Raw genomic sequence first — 21,555 nt, forward strand, 5'->3', positions numbered from 1 at the left:
ATTCTGGGTAAATATTGGGCCGTTTGTACGGGCCGAAAGGTGGTCAACAAACACTTACATGCAAATATAAAAACAAATGTGCCAAAACACATGCAAAAGAAGAAACATGTCTACCAACTTGAGAACACATGTGTAGCATTTAGAAAGAATCACCAACTTGATGAAACATGGGCAGCGTTTACTAAAAGTGAAACACTGGGAGAAGCTCAAAACACAACAATAACAGGGACACTAAATAGTGATGCACACATCTGGGACTGGGTTTGGTGAGCAGGGATTATAAAGTTACTGGGGAACTGTCACTGGAATGGACGTAAAATGTACGTTTTATTGGCTTATTTTAATAATGTGATTACTTCTGATAATAATGCAGATCTGCTGTAGGCTAGCTAGCTAACGTAGCTAACCTAGTCATTTTAATTAAAGCCTACAGACAAAATACTTACAACTATGAAACAGACCAACACTGCAACAGCGACGGTTGGCCAATTTTATAATCCCTGAACGTAGACCCACGCTGTGCATCACTTTTTAGTGTCCCCGTTTTCCGTTGTGTTTTGAGCTTCTTGCAGTTTTTTTGTATTTGCAGCGTTTTGCGATTGCAGTGCTTCGTATTTGCATCGCTTTCAGTTAACCATGTGCATGTTTCGTAAGGTTGGTGAAGTTGGTTTGCATGTTTTTTTGGCAGATTTGGGGTTATATCATCGTTTGTCAACCTGCAGCGTGGTTCTCCTTAGGAAGTGTTTTGGGCTGTTGCCCAAAACAAGTTGGTCAGATTCTCCTGATTGTCTTCATAAAAGTGTTACTTTTTTATTAATGGATTTTATTCTAACTGCTTCTCTTGAGAATAACTATTCAGAGTTTTTTCTCTTCCCACTTTCTGTTTAGCCCAGCAGAAGCCAAGGCCTGCCCTTGGCCTTGATGTTGACCTTTGACCCTTTTCCTCTGCTGACCTCCACCCTCAGTGACCGAGTTCGAGCGGCTCCTGGGAGGCCCTGACAGCCGTGTTGTTTTTCATCATTAGCAGATTCACGCCGGCCTTTCAGATGCACCCTACTCCCCCAAAACACCCACGCACACACACAAACTTTCCCCTTACTATTAAACATAATGCAATCACACACACTCAGAACAGTAAGGGCCCACCCACCAAGGAAGCAAGGTCAGTACAGAAAACATCATGGGTTCACTGAGTGTGTGTGTGTGTGTGTGTGTGTGTGTGTGTGTGTGTGTGTGTGTGTGTGTGTGTGTGTGTGTGTGTGTGTGTGGGTGGGTGTGTGTGTGTGTGTGTGTGTGTGTGTGTGTGTGTGTGTGTGTGTGTGTGTGTGTGTGTGTGTGTGTGTGTGTGTGTGTGTGTGTGTGTGTGTGTGTGTGTGTGTGTGTGTGTGTGTGTGTGTGTGTGTGTGTGTGTGTGTGTGTGTGTGTGTGTGTGTGTATTTTGGGGTGGAGGATTGTGAAACAGTGGCAGAGAGATTGTGAAGGGGGTCGGGGAGTTAGCAGCAGAAGAGCCAGTGATAGGGAGCATCCATCCATCACAAGGGATGAACAAGAAGCTGTTTATAAACACTCTATACTGGGAATTTTTTAATGAGATGATTTCAGTTCCTAAAAGCAGGGCAGAGGGGATCTCAGAGGTTGGCAGTTCAAATCCCTAGTGCAACCAATAAGCCTCATCCTGGGAAATGTCATGGGGAATTTTTGATATTTTCAATTCTGATGTACGTTGGGACATGTAGCCTAAAAACACTATTGTTCCCTGGCCTACCTTTTCATGTCTTCCCAATTATTGCCCATAAAATGTCTGTTAATGATTCTCCTTCTCAATGACACTTTTTTTTCTTTCTAAAAGTAGAAAAAAGAGGATCTTTGGTCGGGTTCCCACATGTCCAACTAAAACACACATCAAGAGCAGCTGTCTGTTTACTCTGTGTGTGTGTTTGTGTGTGTATGAGGTTTGAGTCTGGGCTGGACTACAAAAAAGTGAGAGAGTTGGACAAAAGGGAGAGGACATCGGGACGCTCGGGCGCATCAGGAAGGCTTCCATCATCAACGGTGAGTCCACAATCCAGATAACTGCAACATAAACAGAATTGTTCATAAAATATCACAATGAAGTGTTATTTGTATTTCTTTCTTTCTTTCTTTCTATTTCGTACTGATTTCAACGCTCAATTGCCATTTCAATGCAATTCCAGCCAGGATAGATCTGCAATGCATTTCATTACAGATATTACTCATGATGGCCAGTTGAGCATGCTTCATTTAGGTCTGTTGCAACTACCATATGACAATTTACATTCCTACTCATGATAGCTAACCCCCCACCACACTCGCTAACATACGCTCAGACATAAGCTATCGACTTTACTCACACACAGAGGCCACTTTTAAAGTGAGCATTGGTTTCCTGCGAGGATCAGTAAACAATCCGGGCCGTTATCGAGCTGCAGCTACCAGCCAGAAGCTCTCTGATAAAGGAGCTGGTTTCATGAAGAAAAAAAACAGGATTTATGATGTGTTGAATTTATCTTCAGGCTTGTTCTCTGAGTGATTCAGGAGTAATAAGTTTAAGTTACTTAAGTTTCCAGAGTTTGAAACGTTGCTGTATTCCTCTGGTGTTCACCTCATCATTGTGTCTTTGTGTTGAGGAACTTTTCCACAGAAACAAAACTAATTCAACCAAAGCGCCAGAGTCTAATTGAACTAACCGTGCCCTAAAAATATTTCCCTCCACTTCCTGCTCTCTTTTTTTTAATGACACTCCTCATGTCATCTTCAGGCTTGTGTCCAACAGTGTGACACCTCAATAAGATCCATGGTGACATTTGCACACTCTCAGATATTGTCCCCATCGTTTAGTGTCACTCCCAGCCCTGCTGCCTGCACTTTACTCCCAGAGGTCGGAGTCAGCTTGTTGTGCCTCCTCCTCACATTTTGGGACACGACATCGCTATTAACTGGGAATTAAGAGCCTCTACTTTAGCAATTCATTTTTTGCAATCATCAAGATTTGTGAGAGTGTAAAGTTATTGTATGTGTCCATAATTGTCCACTCCAAACTGTAATGGGTTACTCCCTGGTCCATACTACACCCTCCAAACAAGTATGATGAAATATATTCTATTACCATTCCTTTTATCCAAATCATAGAACTAACCAAATTGAGAAATCTCCTCCATGCCAGATAATTTAAATAAAAAACAACCTGGTTCACTTCTAACTAGAATAAAGTGAGTTGATGTTAAGTCATTGGTAGTTATACATTTTTAAGGCCATGCTAACACTGCTAACAACGCCGGTGATTCCCTGATGTTTCCTAAAAATATCTCAACAACCTTTTGATGACTTTGCATTAGATTTGGTCAACATACTATAATGTTCAAGGTTCCCAGAGGATGAATCCTACAGACCCCCTGACTTTTCTTCTGGCCCCTCCATAGAGATGACATAAGATGGATTGCCATTCAATTTGGCGCACAAATGCATGCCCCCCTTTTTGTGATAACTTTGATGGTCAACTGACTTTTCCTCTGGTGCCATCACAAGGACTGATTTTTAATTTACGCAATACTTTTTACATTTATGAATGGTAATACCTGCAGAAATGATTACATTCCCATGATCTAAAGCTGTACTTTGTGTTGAGTCCTAATTAGAAAATGTTAGCATGCTAATCTGCTAACTAAGATGGTGGAAATGGTTAAACAAAACTATGTCAACTTTGTCAATGTTAGACAGTTTGGCTACCGTGTTGATGTTCAGCTCAAGGCTGTGATGTATTCAGTGTAGGCCTATACATAGACAATATCAGTAGTCTAGTAGAATTACAACACTGAGAAACAGAATAATAACGTTACATCAATAAAGCATTGAATTGCTCCTGTAATGCTGTTTGCCTTTATCTTTATGTAATCCTAAAACATTATATCAATGTAGTTATTAGACATTTGATTTGTCACCATGTGTGTTAAATTCATCCAATCAGTTTGTTTTCGACACATTTAAGCTTGTTTTCTTCTTTCTCTCTCTCTTAGTTTGTGTTTTTCGCTGTCAGAACAATTTATTGATCGTCGAGCACTGTAGTCACATGTGTGCCAGTTTACCCTTTGGACACAATCTTTAGAGGAATGACACGGTGCAGTTAGCAACCGAATTCCACTGAGATCGATCGTGATTACTACATTGAAGGCTGCAGTTTCAGTGGGCCTTCTCACCCCCCCTGCTCTCCCCCAGTAGTTCCTGGCTCCCATAATGAGTCAGTGAAAGCCATGATATGAGGGTGGGAGTACGCCGTTAATCCTCAGTAAGCATGCTGCATGTCAAACAGGCCTGCTCACAGATTTACAGGACAGCGTAGAGGTCTCTCCCCTGTCTCTCCTCTGGTAGTTCAGGCCTCGACTCTTCTCGCTCTGCCCCGGCCTGGTTAACTGTCTGAGGGGGAGGCGGAGGTCCCCGAGCCCCTTAAATCTAAATGCTGTCCAATATTAACTGCAGCACAAACAGAACAGCGGTAAACAAAAGAGCAGAGTAAACACACTCCCGTAGGCTTAGAGGACAAACATGGACACACACACACACACACACACACACACACACACACACACACACACACACACACACACACACACACACACACACACACAACCACACACACACAACCACACAAACACATTAATGGGATAGTTCAGAATATCTTAAAAGTGGTGTTGTATTAGATAGCTATGAATCCCAACTAAGGTATTAAAGGTGTTTTTACTCTCCTGTATTGTTTCATATGGGTTTTTTGCGTGTAAATTGTCTGCAAATGCTCTAATCCAAACGTATCCATTGGACTCCTTTACTTCCATAATTTATTCACATCACTATGTACCACTCGTGCTCCTATTGGCTGGTGCTTCAACACTGTACGTGATAGGCTAAGGGGCGGGACATCTCCAACACATCTCAAAGCGGTTGACCAATCACAACCGAACCTCTCAATTAACCAATCAGAGCAGACTGGGCTCTTGTTTCAGACAGAGGGTGAAAAAGGTGGCTGCAGCACAGGCGGTATGAGAAAAATAAAGACCATTTGAACATTAAAGGATGTTAACATGTCACAGTAAAATGCAAATATGAAGCTGAAAATGAGCAAATTAAGGCCCCTTTGAGTACAGGAGTACCAGCACATTAGGCAATTTACTGTTATTTAGGAAGCCCTGAAAAAGCTATACAAATCTATTATAATTCAAGTTTACACTATTAAAAATATTTTCAATGTTTTACCTTGCTGACTGGGCGTAAGGGAACTTAAGCCTTACGTGTGCCATCCCTTAAAATCCAACAGAATTCATTAAAAAAACTGTAATTTTAACAGACCTTACTTATTGCAGCAACATCCGTGTTCTGCAAGGTGAAGTTTTAGGTTTTACCAAAGGAGTCTGATGGCTTTCAAGAGAGAATTAAGGCAAAGTAAAGTGGTGAAAATATTGAAAGTTTAAAGCACATTTAAACTGATATAGATATTTCAGGTGACTGACTATGTTCTGCTTCTCCTCCTCTTTACAGCAGTAGGCTACATTGCTTTGCTCAGCGCTGGTGCTCCTGTCTGTTTTTCCAAACTGGGGACATGCCAACTTTCATCCTACCTCATAAAATACATAAAATCATCCAAACCATCCCTTTAAGACTTGTAACTTTTAACAATTGTTTTAATGACGTAAATTATTGTATGTGTCATCAGATTAAATTGACAAAATGTTCGCCTAGGCCAGCTGTTGCACTCTCGGATACATCCAATTAGACCAAACCTTCACACACTCTGCCCATGAGGGAGATGTCTCCCTCCATGCATCCCTGCAGCCTCTTAAGTCTCCGCCAGGTTTAGCTGTTTGGACCAAAGTCCCATCCCTGTCATCCTGGGTGTCCCTACTTTCCCTTTCGTCTACCCCCCTGGGGGGTGGTTAAGACCTCCTCCAGCACATCATCCACCCAGACCTCAGCCTCAGCTGCACTCGTCCTCTCTGCTTTTTAAAAAAAATAGGCTGGGATATCAGTGTGGACAGCTTAGAGACCTGGACACATCTTGGGGATTGAGGAATGTCTCCCAGACCCTTCATATCTGTGTGAATCCTCAGAGTAATTGTCTGTGTGTTTGTGTCCATGCATGTGTGTGTGGAGATAGGTCCCGTATTACTAGCTGGAGAGAGGATCTTCTGTCCAGATGAGAGAGTGGACCGAGTTGGACATGAGTTTTTCGGCAGGGGGCTTTCTCTCAGCCTCGGATGGTTACTGCTCCACAGAGCCGCTCCAGTACTATGGTGAGTCCTCAGTGACACTTCTCTCCCTCCCTTCTGACTTTATTTTATTTTGCCTTTTACTTTCTCTTCTCCCTCTACTTCCGATTTGTTCTGCTCTTTTAAAACAAAGTATGTGAAATAGAAACTCTTACAATAATAGATAAGACACTGAAGATGGACTAATTAGGATCTCTTAGTTAGACTGTTGGCGTTTTGACACTGGAGACAGGAAAAACTGGATATGCTGTCATGCTTCGAAATGTGTTATGTGCTATCAATGTAACATTTTTAATGCAAAATACTTCCAGTGTTATCAGTCCATGTTCAATTAATTCAAATGAAGTTGTGTCATTGGTAGTTATAGACTTATCTGCACTATCAACAGATGCATCCTCTGTTTTATACTGTTGTCATTTGCTCTCTAACTGCAGATAGTTTTGGTTGAAATGCTCTTTGTTCTTCAGGTATTTACTGTGAATAAATAAAGGTTCTATAACCACATTTATATTAAAAAAACACATCTCATCTGTAATGTGCCCATGCCTCTTTGCCCCTGGTTATTCCACAAACCATAGTTTGTATATTAGGGACTATTTCTTCAGTGGAATGTAGTTCCCAAACAAACTGTGAGTGAATTGACCCTAGTCTAAACTGTTAAAATATATTATGCTACTGAACAACATTAATGGCCATTTACAATTTATGGTATCAGAGGTGAGATGCCATTTGTTCTACATCTCAGAAAAAATTACTTTTTTTTAAACACGTGTTGGTTGATTTGCGTCCGATATTGACTTATAGTCCCAGGATGTCAAATTTGAACGACGCACATTTCCATTCTTCTTCTCAGAAATGAAAGATTGAGCTCATAGGCAAATCCATTAATTAAATCATTACACTCAGGGTTTCACTGCTTCATCTTGTTCTTGTATGACTAGGGGCCAACCTCCAGATGAGAAGTGAAACATTTGGGGTGCATAAAAGCTGTCTTCTATCTATATTTCAACAGGGGCAGGTCAACCGGTTGGAAGAAAAAGTCCAATTGAATAGAAGTCTATGAGAAAGTGACCAAGTTGTAGGGTGATCAGGTGACAATAAACACATGTGGGACAAAGAGAGTGTTTGTGTGGGACAATGACGGACATGCTACTGCGATGGTAACGTAAAGTAGTACAATATGACCTCCATCTAACCCTAAAAAATGAAAATGTCTATTGAAACTATAGCCTATAAATATGAATTACCTTGTTTGCACAAACTATGAAGTAAAGAGCTTAAAAACATTCAGTTTGAATGGACCTGGTCACCCTACCAACTCTCACTTGATGTTTTTACTTCAGTATATCATTTCCTAAAAAAGTGTCAAAGTCGAAAGCTTTAACCCGCAGTCCACAAACCAATCAGGGACGTCACGGTGACTTGAGCTTATGGTGGCTAATGTTAGCTTATGCAAACTACGGGTAGATATTGCTGTAAAACAGTCTGCTGACATTGTGAATGTTTTTCTACTTTTGTATTTCTACTGTAACATCACATTTGCTCATTTAACATCATACTGTGATTGTCACAAAGTGTTGATTTAAATAAGTCGTTAATTATTTTTTGCACAATGAGGACGTCTCTCACAGTTGATGAATGAACACCAAGCGTTTATTTACCGCCTTTGAGAACTTGCTGACATGAGGAGAATAGTTGTTGAGGAGGTTCAGCCGGTGTGCATCAGAGGATCTATTTATACTGACATGTATCATCAACAAGTCCCCCTGTTGTCTCCCCTCCCGGACCTCGGAGCAGAGGAAGGCGGGGGGCTATGGGGGGTCGCTTGCTGGTGTTGTTTTGCTCCCTGATGTGCGTGGGATGGAAGGGAGGCTGAGGAGTGTTTAGACAGTGTTCAAATGGTTTACAAACAGTGTGAAGCACAGCTCTGTCACATGCAGAGAAACCAAGGACCCCCCCAACCGTGGTCCACACAGTCTGTTGAAGACAGGAAACATCTGGAGAGAGAACGACAGAGACGACAAAAGGAAGGAGTGAGGGGGGGTGGTGACAATTACTCAGGACAAGGGTGTTGATCACTAAACACAATGGTTTCTACTTCTACTCTCATCTGTCTTTTTATACAAACACTGAGGTCTCAAATCTGAACATTTTAAAGACTAAAGATCGTAAGGGCGATGCTGGCTGTGTTTTTTGGTGAGAAAGTTTCACCAAACATCTTGTGGATATTGGAGAAAATATTTCATGTGTTTGGGTGATGAGGAGATAAGCCGCGAACATGGGATGTGTTTTTTCTGAAAACGCTGCAACTACAAGAGAGCGAGATATTTCAGAAGTCTAACTGAGACTCGATATTAGAGGGTCAGGAAAATAACCCTGATTCGAACATCGCAACCTTTGTCAGTTTTGCCATTTTGCTGCTAAACCCTTCGTCAATACAGTTGGGAACCATAATTGGGGCGGGAGAGCAAAAGGTTTCGATTAAACAGAAAATATTTTTTTTGAAAGGCTAAACCCTAACAAATGGCAATTTAAGCTGAATATTTTGTTGGATAAAACCATGTTTTGTATTTGAGTTTGACAGAGGTGGGAAGTAACTAAGTACATTTACTCAAGTACTGTACTTAAGTAACATTTTGAGGCACTATGATGCTACTTTGTACTTTTACTCCACTGCATTCATTTAATACATGTATTTAATTTGCAGATTTGGATGAATGATGAATGATGTGAAATATAATCAACCCTTACATCAGTCAAATTAACACTTTAATGCATCAATAGATATAAAACATATCATATATATTATTCTGAAATGGGCCAATCTGCAGAATGAGTACTTTTACTTTTGTTACTTTAAAGGTCCCATGGCCATTTCTACTGATCATAATTCCATTGTTGAGGTATACTAAAATAGATTTATCCATACATCCATCCATCTTCTCCCGCTTATCCGTGGTCGGGTCGCGGGGGGTAGCAGTTCCAGCAGAGAGCCCCAAACTTTCCTTTCCCGCGCTCCCAGGCCAGCGAAGAGATATAATCCCTCCACCTGGTCCTAGGTCTACCCCTTGGTCTAAAATAGATTTATACTGTGCAAAAACTCACATTGGTTTCTCATACAGCATCTCTGTATAGTATGCGTATTCACTCTCTGTCCTAAACGGCTTGTTGGAGCTCCTGCCCCCCCCCCCCCCTGTGAGCCCAGTGTGCTCTGATTGGTCGGGACGTTCGCGAGGCTCGTTGCTGCGATCTGCTGTTAGGAGCGGACAGGCTTCCGTGTCGGAGATAGATACAGCGAGAACAAGCGAAACTCATCCTGAGCACACACAAACACTCACTGCCGAAGTAAAAACAATAAGTGTGGCTTGATATTGAGTAAGAAAAAGGTGTATAACGCTGTGAGCATGGGTCTGCGGAGAGAATTTCTCCGCGATCCCAATTTAGCAGCCCGAAGAACGTTTACCCATTTAAACAGTCGTGGTAGATACCTTGTTTGTTTTAAACATCATAAATACACAAACAACAATGAATGCTTACAGTTTGCGTACCCGAATCTCCCACTGGTCCAAACAAAGTAGGAACAGCATCATTCTTCAGTGCCCTACGCTGTACATATCCGGCATGAATCGCTGAAAGATTTGTGAAGCTTTGGCCGTTTCTCAATCTCGAGGAAACTGGCTTCCAAGCCAATATTTCAAGGATACTACGTCATCGAATGCCGCCGAAGGACTGTTCCAATCTCCAGCATACTTGGAATTCCACCGAGGCTGCGTCCTTGGTTTGGGGATAATTTCGAGGCTGCACATGGGTAGACTTTGCGTCCTTCAAATCCCCACAATGCTTTGCGCATGGACCAATTTCCCCAAATCTGTGGCGGAAAATGTAAGGCGGGGCCTCTCATATGACGCACACCTGCACACTTGCTAGCCTGTTCCACTCTTCATTTTCCGAATGACAGGAAGGGTTCTTGCCTAGCTTCTGAAGGAAGTGACTCGGAAGACATGTGCTACCAAGCAAGCATCCTCGCGATTGAGAAACGGCCTTGGTTTCGTGAAATGCTGGCAGAGGGTGTGGCCTCTTGGTATTCACACGTCGCAGCACCCAGGAAGTAAACGATGTAAAAAGAGAAATCTCCAACGAGGCGTTTTGGGGCAGCATATACTGTGTTAGAGTTTTACTCGCTACAGGGTGTACTTTGAGGGTTTATGACTCTGCAGACCGTTTACATGCATAAAAACCTTCATAACACACAAGGGGACGGGTAATAACCGGAAAAGCATGACATGGGACCTTTAAGTATAATTTGATGCTAATAATTTTGTACTTTTACTTGAGTAACATTTTGAATGCCGGACTTTTACTTTTATAGAGTATAGAGTATACAGTGGTACTTCTACTTTTACTCAAATACAACATCAGAGTACTTTTCCACAATTTTTTTGTTAAAAGTTGCATACAATAATTGGAATGTGTTTTAGGAAAGCTACTGCAGATGTCAAAATTGTCATCATGGTTATCTCCCTCAAGCCATACTAGAGACTTGACATGATTTTGACCATTATTACGTTTATATCTGGCTCCTGTGATTCAATCACTTATCACTTTAGCTTAAAAAAGCTAAATGGAGTGTTGGGTGGTTTCCCTGTCAAAGCTTAAAGGCACACTTTGACCCTAATTGGACCCCACATTATCAGATTGACATTAGCCCTCATCTTCCCACATGTTCAATCATTTTAACCTCTATCTCCAGCAGTCCTGAGACTCCTGAGAGTCAGCTGGCTCTGTTTAATCGGCTCCTAACAGATCCCACAGTCGTCCTGGTCCAGCTGCTCTTTCAGAGGCTGCCAGTGGTCACACATGTTTTCTCAAAGGAGACAGGACGAGCAGAAAACAAGCTGCTGATCCACACTCAAAAACGTTTCAGCCCGTCACAACACTGAACAACCACTACAGGGCTGGATGAAACCTCCCAAAAAGGGGATCAAAAAATCCTAAATGGCACTGGGAGCTCTCAGCTGCATCCTGTTGCGGAAAGTTCAAAAGATTTCGAAAGATTTGTATTATTTCCCCAAAGAGCCATAGAAGCAGTGAAGTCACACGAGTCACGTAAGAATACATTCCTATGACGCACTTTGTAAAGGCGTTTAGTTGACGCTTGAAATGTTCATTCTTGACTCTCGCCATTTCTTTTGTTGTTTTCAGTGTGACCCGTTTGAGCTGTTTATGGTGTTGACCAGATTACACATTTAAGAGACCTGTTGAATCGTGATGCTCCTTATGTGTGTTTTATCCAGCTCTCCGTATCATGCTTGCAGTTTGACTAGAAAGCAGTAGCTTTTATTTGAACAGAAAACTCAAGCAAGAGCACATTTACACCCAACTGTCGTCCCTTCACTGGCTTCCTTTATTTTAAGGATTGATTTTAAGTCATTATTATTTGCCGACAAATCGATTGCTGGCTGGCTCCAACGTGACCTCTCTCTGACCTTTAGCAACCACATCAAGGTCACTCAGGTCTGCTGACCAGTTCTTTCTGGTTGTGAAAGATCATGATTGAAGCAGGTCTCTCCCTAGACCCTGCAGAGTTACCTCTGCCTAATGTGTTAACCCTGTCAATATAGACATACGTATTCCTTGGGTTTTATTACAGTATGTGCTGCCTTATCACCTTTATTATAATGGTCATATTTGTAAGGTTGGCTTGTCTGTCTTTCAGCAGGAAAACAGGAAACACTACGAGGTGAGGGTGTGGGAATGAGCCTAGAAATAACTCATTACATTTTAGAACAGATGTAAATCATGCACACAATCTTTTTCCCTTTCAGAAATGGCCTCAGACCTTCTTGTTCTTATTTAAATGTAACTAGTCTTTTGTCTTAAAGTGGTCACTGTGTGTTTCATTTGTTATTTTCTAAGGGATTCTTTTATTTTTTGGTTTTGGCCATAACTGAAAGTTCCTTTACATGTGGTCTTTAAATGTCAGATAAGGCTGCCTAAAGATTGTTGCTAGCGTCCTTGCTGGAAAAACTAAATCAGATCACAAAGATAAAAACAAAATACCAAGAGCGTCATTTGAGTTTGCAGCTTTAAAAAGTTTATTCATTTCCAAACCTTTCTTTTTCCATGTCAGACATGCTGGCGGACCCTATGGGCTACCCCCTGCAGGACCCTGACCTCCAGCTGCTCCCTTACAGCCAACAACAGTACAGCCCTGCCAACCTGCCCTTCTCTCTCTATGGCTCTCCACCTTCCTCCACCTCCTCTCCCTCCTCTTCCTCTTCCTCCTCACAGCCCTGCCACCTCCCCTACCACTACAGTCATCATTGTCTGGAGGCCCCCTGTGACCCCAGCCCGGAGCCCCACTGCAGGGGCCTCGCTCAGGGGCTCGGAGCGGTGGGGCTGCCCCTGGGGCGGAGAACGCGGGTGGGGTGTGGAGGGAAGGGCAGAGGCCAGGAGGAGCTGTGTGTGGTGTGTGGAGACAAAGCGTCAGGGTATCATTACAACGCTCTGACCTGCGAGGGGTGTAAAGGTAGTTCTCACTTTGTTATGCTGTTTTTTTATTTTTCGGAAAGGTTTTTTTTTTTTTTACCTTGCCCTCTTTCCTTGTCTTGACTTGCAGGTTTCTTTAGGCGTAGTGTAACCAAAAAGGCGGTGTATCACTGTAAGAGTGGCGGTGGCTGTGAGATGGACATGTACATGAGGAGGAAGTGCCAAGACTGTCGACTCAGGAAGTGCCGCGCTGTGGGAATGCTGGCTGAGTGTAAGCAAGCACCATTGCCCTTTTAATATGTGAAATTAAATATTCAACTTTATGTTATAAAAGAAAGAAAATAATGTATATATCATCCTTAAACAATATGTTTTTATTTAACTCAAAATGCCCATTTTCTTCTCAGGCCTTCTGACGGAGGTGCAGTGCCAGTCCAAGCGGCTGAGGAAAGGAGGGAAGGGCAGAGGACAGGAGGAAGAGGAGAGCCCAGAGAGCAGGAGGGTCAGCTCCACCAGCAGGCTACCTGGACAGGTAGAGAGCAGGACTCACTCTGATTGGATGGTTTCCATTTCTTTTCATGCTAGCTTCATAGCCCTACAGATCACAGTGTTGATCTGTCAATTGGAGAATTCTGGTCCAGACTGAAATTGGGCAACAGTTCCTGGAGGGACTGCTATGCCACTTTGTACAGACATTCATGGTCCCCAGAGAATATATAATACTGATTTTGGTTATCCCCTTTCTTACTTTCTTTCTTTACATTTTGGAATTCAAACTCCTAAAAGCTCCTAAAAGAAGTCTATATAATTTTTTGTAGCCAAAATGCTCCGATCCGATAAATGGTTTGATCCCATGGCCATTGCAACAAATATCCATGCATTATATTGTATAGTGCTTTGATCTTGAGTCCTGGCTTCATAATTGTATAGTTGTTACTGTTTTCCATCAGATCTTTTATTTTATTTTTCATGTCGAAATTGATCTGATGGAAAACACATTATGGCCATAAGCAGTCTTGCTCATTGATTCACAAAATGTGCCTACAACGGCCTGATACATAAGCATAGAAGCCACAGGCAGAAAAGCTATGGCTCTTGGCAAATGTATATTGTTTCAGAGTATTTCCTCAAATCGCCCAGCCCCTGTTGGTTAAACACTCGGATTGTCATGTTTTTTAGTTGTCAAATGATCAGGTTGGTTATTTGTTAAGTGGTTGGTTGCCTGCTGACAACATCTTTGGTTATTTAAATGGTTCAAAATATGATCAAATTTTTTTTTTTAAGGTTTGAGTATATTTGGTCCACATGTTTTGTTACATCTCTAAGTGGTTTGTTGGATAGCTAATTTGATGAATCAAATATCAGTTGGATGATCAAGCGCACCTGTATAAGACAATGGTAAACTCCCCTTCCCCTTAAGGTGGTCAGATTTACACAACATCATTTAGCTATTTCGTTAATGGTCATTTGTTAACTTTGTTTTTGCTCCAGGCTATGTCTGCCAGTTTAACCCGAGAACAGAAGTACATTGTGGACCGGTTGGCAGAGGCCCATCAACTGTACAGAGCACAGGACACCAGCGATTGCAGGGTGGGTCACACATGTGTGGAACAATCATGTGTACATCTGAAAGCTAAAAGAGATACATTCTTCATGTTTGTTGATCTTGTGCTCTGTGCTCAGTTTGAATGGCCATGTACAGAAGAAATGGAGGACTTGTCTGATTTCATATCTCCCCACATGCAAAAACTGCTACAGTTTGCCAGGACAGTGCCAGGTAAGGTGGAGAACATCTATATAAAGTATATTTTAATACAATAAATACATATGTTTATAATATTAATATTGTCTCTTATTAATGGGAAATATTCTCAAAGGAAAAGGACACTCAAAGGTCAAAGACTTTAGTAGGAATGTATCACATTCTGTAATAAATGATACAATCCTGTAACCATCGAACACACAAAATCCACATTTAAAAACAAACCATGGTGTTTCCCTCACAGGTTTTGATCTCCTGGATTTTTCAGACCAGAGATCTCTGTTGTCTGTCTCTTCATTGGAGGTCATGTTCCTGCTCTCCGCTCAGCTGTTCTCCCACAACCCAGCATGCCCCAGTCCAGGTACACACACACACACACACACACACACACACACACACACACACACACACACACACACACACACACACACACACACACACACACACACACACACACACACACACACACACACACACACACACACACACACACACACACACACACACACACACACACACACACACACACACACACACAAGAGTTCAGTGTACAGAAGCCCTGAGGGACAAAACAAGGATTTTTTAAATTGAAACAGGGGGAAATAAAGTTATTTTACATGAATCTAGTTAAAAAGTGACTTGTTTATAGCATTTGAGCAAAAACAGATTGGATAAAAAATTGGCTGGTGACATTTTTAAATGGTCAAGATTCTTTTATAAAGTGTTTGTTGTTGTTTTTGTTATGTTAACTAACTTTAGGTTGTTCTCTGGCAAGGAATGCATTTGAATAAGCATTAATTAGCCGTAATCATTACCTCAAAAGACAAATGGGCAATGAAACGAGCCGCTAGTGTTACCAAGGTTATGGTGGTTTACTTCAGCCTCCTCTGCGCGAAAGGAGCATTACAACAACCCTTAAAATACATTTTTACCAAAACATTTATATATCAACATACCACCTATTTTGTAGATCAAATAAAAAGGGGATCTTGGAAAAACCCTTTTATTTTCCCATAAAAACAGAAATGACAATAAGATCAGACTTAAAAAATGGAAAAAATAGATGTTCATAGCTTTGTGGCTTCCAAATTGACTATTTTTCTCTTTCATCAGCCCTGCAGATTTTTAGTATGTCATCACACAACTGGCTGAGAAATGTAGAGTCAAAGGAAAACTTCCACAGTAGGATGCTGCCAGTCAACTCAGGTAAATACAGACTCAATCAGAAAACATCTTAAAGGTTGGAAATGAAATACAGTTAAAATAAACAATATCCCATTTCCTGGTGTGAACAGGATGCAGTGAGGATCTCCTCGGGCCCGTTCTCAACTTCTTCCACAGCATGGCAGCGCTGCGGGTGACGGAGGCAGAGTACTCCCTGCTCACTGCGACAGCTCTGCTCTGCTCAGGTCAGACCAGAAACTCCCTCTGAAGGAAACTTCATTTTTAGCCTTTGCAGACCATTTACATGCACACACTATAAGGAAGGGAAAACCAAAAAGCATACAAGCGCCTCTTTAATTCTGTAGGATATCTTTTGTAAGCTCTGCCATTCCACAACACTTAATTCAGAGTAGTATTTTGATCATAATTGTTTTCGCCTCTTATGATTTGCACACTGTCAATATTTTTGCGATTTTGATGACATTCTGATTAATTGCTCCAACTAACACAAATTATAATAATTCAAATAAAGTGAAAATTAAACCTTCCTTTACCAGCTGCAACTTTAAAATGATTACATTAATGCATCACTTCTATTATACAATATTTATTTATTAATCATAGGGTTTTTAAATTCTGAATTGAATACTTTTACTTCCGTTTGTTTATGTACATTTTGATCCAAATACTTTTTGAATGCGGGACTTTTACTATATTCTTTAAATTCAATTTTAAAAAGGTCTAAGTACTTCTTCCACAACTGGTGACCGTAGCCTTCATCAAGGCCTAAAATGGCTCTGCTGCTATTTTAAAAGCCTCACAACTGGGAAAAATACAAATTTGTACCACAGGTTAAAGGTGGGGTAGGTAAGTTTGAGAAACCGGCTCGAAATACACTTTTTCTTATATTCCATGGAATGCTCTTAACATCCCGATAGCAATGAATATCTGAAGTGCTTAGACAAAAAATCCATTAAAAAAATGTCATCTGTGGAAGCCGTTGCGCTGTAAAAAGCACGACCAATCATTTTAGCCGGCCCGGCTAAAATAACTGGATGGCCTACCTGCCCGTCAGCCTTCCATCTGTGCACAAACTTATCTCGTGCCCTCATTGGTCATGTGCGCGTTCGTGTGTGTTGGAGGAGGTGCTCTGTAAGGAAGAGACAGATTTTTTCCGGCTGTGTATTTTCAAATTCTAGTGCACTCGAGGCGGTTTCTCCAAAATGACCTACCCCACCTTTAAGTTAAGCTGTGGTACAAATTTGTATTTTCCCCATTCAGTAGCTGTTTGGCATCTTGAATGAATCAGACAGATTTATGTTTAGGTCTTATTAACTGGCACCTCTCTGTCCTGCAGACCGAGCTTCCCTGCAGGCTGCCAGCTGTGTTGAGAAAATGCAGGAAATGATTCTGGACCTGCTGTCCAGAGTGTGTGGGGCCCAGGCTGGAGCTGCGCGAGGGGGACCACAGCGGTTTGGCCGCCTGCTGGGCAGACTGACGGAGCTACGGACCCTCCGTCACAACTACCTCCTCCTGACGAGACAGCAGCTCAGACAATGACTGGGAGGACATGGTGGAAATAGGGAAAACAGCAACACAATTGCTGTAAGGGCTGGGCAATTTTACAAAAACATTTGGGAAATTCCAAGGTTTTATCTGATATTGATAAGCCTGTATTGGATTATATGGCCTCAACAACAAATCTTTGACCATTTGCTCAGCGGACAATAGTCCAGCTTTCATTGAATTGAAGAAAGCTTTTGATGGGACTGAGATGTTTGCGGACTGCTAATTTGTTTTGAAAAATATATTTTATAGGTACTTTTATAACTGGTGTATGCAGCTTACATGTAATTGTTATTCACTATGCTGTTGTAAAATAAAACCAAAAGTTTGAGTGAAACCCGGGACTAAATGGACAATACTTTCTCCAGACCTGTTGGCTCTTTCAAACATTATAATCAAAAGGTAAGACAAAAAAAATGTATACTGAAGTATGTCAGAAAATGTTCCTGTACTTTTCCAGTTAAGTTCCGTTCACACCAAAAAGAGTACTTAGTGCCGGGAACTTTTATCCCCATTTTTAGTGAGAGGTGGTACCAAAAAAGTACCAGTTTCTATTGGCTGGGCGAATTGCAAACCACGCCCCGTAAAACTCTGAAAAGTTTTTTGAAACCGCCATTGTATTTGCTGGCATTAGCATTATTAGCCCCGCGCACCAACAGAGAGAGAATAACTTATGGCCAGCACCATACAGTATATGGCGCTGCTTATGGCAACACAAAAAAAAACTTGGGAGCTTGGAGATGAGGAGGTGTCGGGCGTTCTGGCGATTTACTCGGAAGGCTTCAGTAGAAGCTGCTGGGAGTCCTAGCAGCTTCTACTGAAGCCAGTCCCCAACTCCGGGGACTTCGGGTGGCAGTATACGCCGTGAAGTTGTTCGCCCTGCGGTACTTAGTGCCGGGGCACTAAGTGCCGGCCCAGCACTAAATGCGGCAAAGTACTTGGTGTGAAAGCGGCTAAAGTATAGTGCATCAGAAGAAAAAAAGGAAATTAAGTGTGTGTTAGGTTGAAAATTAAAATGTAAAAAGACGACATAACAAAGTAGGGGAGAGTGGGGTAAATTGAGCAATTTTTTTGTTATGCTGTCCTCTAAGCAAGGAGAAATGACACATAGTAAAAATGAAAACACACACCTATAATTCAGGATGTCTCCTATCAATGGCAATGATAATAATTAATATTTGATCAAGGGCAGTGAAAATATTACTTCTTAAAAAAAAAAAGTCTTGTGGCTCAACTTGCCCCAGTGTAGGGTAAGTTGATCCAGGTCAGGGGGTAAATTGAACCACTGTTCAAACCCGGGCATACCTGTTCAAACCTGGGCATACCTACAACAAATCTTAAAGGTAACTATAAACAATAGATAACAAACCAAATACAAGCTTAGTTTTTCAAATATTTTTAATATAAATTTCGATTTAATTGATTGATTTTTTTTAACATGTTAAAAGGAAAAGTAATCATACAAATGGTGATACAATTTCATACATCCTACCAATCAAACACAGGGTAAATTCAACTTTAAATGTAGCCTACAATGAGCTCTTATTATCAACTTGGCTTACTTTAATTAATTTCTCCATTGAAAAACTAACTCAACTTACCCCAAGGCCCATGGTTCACTTTACCCCATAACCACCATTTTACAAAAAATAGCCTAGCATTACAATTCAGAGTCATCTTTAGCTTAATGATTCACATGGTTTAATACGCTGTCAACACATCAACATATACAATATATTTGTTTAAACCCGGATACTTTATTTTAATTTTTTTTACATTAAAATGTATTTTGACAAGCAAAAAACGTTTTTTTTGTAAAAAGTTTTACTTACCAGACCACAATGAGTATCTCTCTTTCACAGGCAATGAGAAATGGGTGGAGCTTGCATAATTTATGGTCACTTGATTACAACTATAAGGCGTTGCCTGATTACAGGGGGTGGTTCAATTTACCCACTGGCTCAACTTACCCCGTTCTCCCCTATGTCTTAAATATCAGAAAATACCATATAGATGAAAATATTTTAAAAACCAACATAAGCCGTGTTCACACCGTGTACTTTGCAGTACTCAGTGCCCGGCACTCAGGCCCCGGCCCCACGAGGATGCATACGGCTAAACGTATAGGATTAACGCAAACGCAAAAAAGCTTCCGTCCAAACGCAATAAGTGAGAAATTAATTTAACTTCTGTTAGACAGCTATCAAACTGAATACATATTTACTGTGAATGTATGCAAAAATGTATGGCATATGGCTGTCTAACAGAAGTTAAATCCATTTCTCACTTATTCGGACAATGTACTTAACCCCAAATAAAAACTCATAAAAAGAGTTGTTAAATAATAGTGAAGCCACGTTGTAATAATAACTAATCTCTCTCTCGTTTTATTTTTCAGCTTTGCCAAGAGCCACTGTGTCAAGTGCCCTTCCTGGGTTGCCGTCCAGAGTTCTCCAATATGGCGGACCATCTCGCACATGCGCAGTACAGATTGGGCAGGGGGACGGATCGGGTACTAAACGCAACAGGCACTGGCACTAACGGAACTAAAAGGGGAAAAGCAGGGCTGCCAAGTTTCAGTAAAACGTAGGAGTGAGACTTTCGGGGGATGATGCGTTCGTCCACCGACGAAAAGAATGTGGCCTTTTTTTACGTCGATTTAGAGGAATATCTCAATTTAAATGAACATTAAGACTGTTGTGATGTCTTCACCCCCATGCCAGCTGCTCTCCCTGCACTGTCGGCCTCCTCATACTTGTATAGTGTTAATAATTGACCAGCAAGTAGAAATGAAAACTGTAACAATTGTAACAAGTAAAAGTTTGACAAATAAAATACATTTATTTATAAAATGTCAATATAAAGAAAACATAGCAGCCTTTTAAGAAACAATAGCAGCCTTTTCCTTTAGTGCATTTTTTTTTTAAGTGTAACAAAATTAGAACCAGAATAATATATATATAATATATATTATAATAATAATATATATATAATATATATTATACAAAAATAAAAGTGCATGTCTTTGTTTGTGTGTTTTGGTTTACATGACATGTTTCATGTTGTAGGTGTTTGTGGCAGATTTTGATGCCTTGATGACAGAGGGAGGGGGCTCCCATTTGAAACACTGTGGTTCAAGGTTTGCCATCTTCACAGTCATGATGGATGATAGAGTTCCATCAAGAGCCAAACTGTTTCGGGTTTAGGTTTTGTTCAGTCCCACCACAGAGAACACTCGTTCAGCATTTGAATGTGGAAGTACCAACACCAACTTGGCAATACGAGAGAGCCTCCCAAATCTGCTCATACCGGTCACCTTTGAAAAATGTACATAGGAAGCCTAATTACTCTCAAGTATTTTTGTATAGAATTAAGTTGATTACGTCAATGAGTATTTCAAAGGGTGCAGAATAATTCTTACCTTATTCTTCATTGATGCCATGTTCCCCCAAAAGCTCTCAATGTCGAACGTGGCTGGGTCTTCGGGCATGGCAATGTCCATGGACAGGTAGTCCAGAAACTCCTCACTCAGTTTGTCACGCTCGTCAGGTCCGATGTATGGGAGAAGTTTAGGAAACCTAAAAATAACACAATGTGGTAAAGTAATGTAGCTGAATCGGGTTGTTTTTCAGATGTGGTCATTAAACTTTACAATCTATTAAGAAAATGTTAATAAAATGTGACGAGAGCAAAGAGTCTACCTGACATCTTTCAGACTTTCAAACTTATAGACAAACTGACAGAAATCGAAGTATACAGTTAAGGAATGAATGATCCAGTCTCAAAAGATAGCTACATGTTACTGTTTGATTGATTGAATATTTTTATTCGACAGAAATGCAAACAGCACAGGTACAGTACTGTTAATTCCCTTAGCTCATAGCAAGTATCCATTAGCTCACACACGCAAATAAATGATTATTTAACTAACCCTGCTATTAGTCACGGTTGTTTGTTGTTAAACCCACCGCAGCAACCTGCCACACTGCTCACCAGCAGCCTGTGTAACGTTCAGTCTCACGTAGTCAGACCCAAGGTTGACTTCATCAAAAATAAAAATATTTGTAAAATGTGTTTGTAAAAATGAAGTGGTTTACCTACCGTTTAACCTCCCGCTTCAGATGAAAATGTCAGTCACGGCATTATTGAGGCGCTGACAGACATCTCACGTTTACTTCTCAATTCCTCATCCATAAGTGTTGTTCTCATAGAGTTGTCTTCATAGGATAGAGACGCAATGACCCGCCCTAAGCTGCCTCTGATTGGTTTGTATACGTGGTGCCTTTCGTTGGGGGCTGA

The 21,555-nt window shown here is 41.1% G+C and overlaps 1 protein-coding gene and 2 long non-coding RNA genes across 3 annotated transcripts; 1 reads left to right on the forward strand and 2 right to left on the reverse strand.

Annotated features, from left to right (window-relative positions):
* The first annotated feature begins 1,465 nt into the window (after positions 1–1,465).
* Positions 1,466–17,593, forward strand: nr1h5 (nuclear receptor subfamily 1, group H, member 5). The gene is made up of 11 exons (XM_079675765.1): positions 1,466–2,052; positions 6,164–6,299; positions 12,406–12,804; positions 12,895–13,035; positions 13,172–13,296; positions 14,256–14,354; positions 14,448–14,541; positions 14,771–14,887; positions 15,640–15,732; positions 15,822–15,935; positions 17,048–17,593. Exons 2-11 carry the CDS (start codon positions 6,203–6,205, stop codon positions 17,248–17,250), a joined length of 1,482 nt encoding a protein of 493 aa, XP_079531891.1. The 5' UTR covers positions 1,466–2,052; positions 6,164–6,202; the 3' UTR covers positions 17,251–17,593.
* LOC307035909 lies at positions 7,911–14,888 on the reverse strand. The gene is made up of 2 exons (XR_013807236.1): positions 14,752–14,888; positions 7,911–8,272 (listed from the first exon to the last, which is right to left on the reverse strand). It is a non-coding gene; the product is annotated as an uncharacterized lncRNA (long non-coding RNA).
* Positions 17,594–18,636: 1,043 nt separating the features above from the next.
* LOC307035908 lies at positions 18,637–21,491 on the reverse strand. The gene is made up of 3 exons (XR_013807235.1): positions 21,358–21,491; positions 20,678–20,834; positions 18,637–20,572 (listed from the first exon to the last, which is right to left on the reverse strand). It is a non-coding gene; the product is annotated as an uncharacterized lncRNA (long non-coding RNA).
* Positions 21,492–21,555: the final 64 nt, after the last annotated feature.

Source organism: Notothenia rossii (genome assembly GCF_949606895.1).
Source record: "Notothenia rossii genome assembly, chromosome: 4".
NCBI lineage: Eukaryota > Metazoa > Chordata > Actinopteri > Perciformes > Nototheniidae > Notothenia > Notothenia rossii.

Bases quoted from the DNA above. Each gene is read 5' to 3' on its own strand.
- nr1h5 (XM_079675765.1), top strand. From the start codon at position 6,203: ATGAGAGAGTGGACCGAGTTGGACATGAGTTTTTCGGCAGGGGGCTTT. The intron at 6,300-12,405 runs GTGAGTCCTCAG...TTTCCATGTCAG, and splicing joins AGAGCCGCTCCAGTACTATG to ACATGCTGGCGGACCCTATG. The intron at 14,888-15,639 runs GTACACACACAC...CTCTTTCATCAG, and splicing joins CCCAGCATGCCCCAGTCCAG to CCCTGCAGATTTTTAGTATG.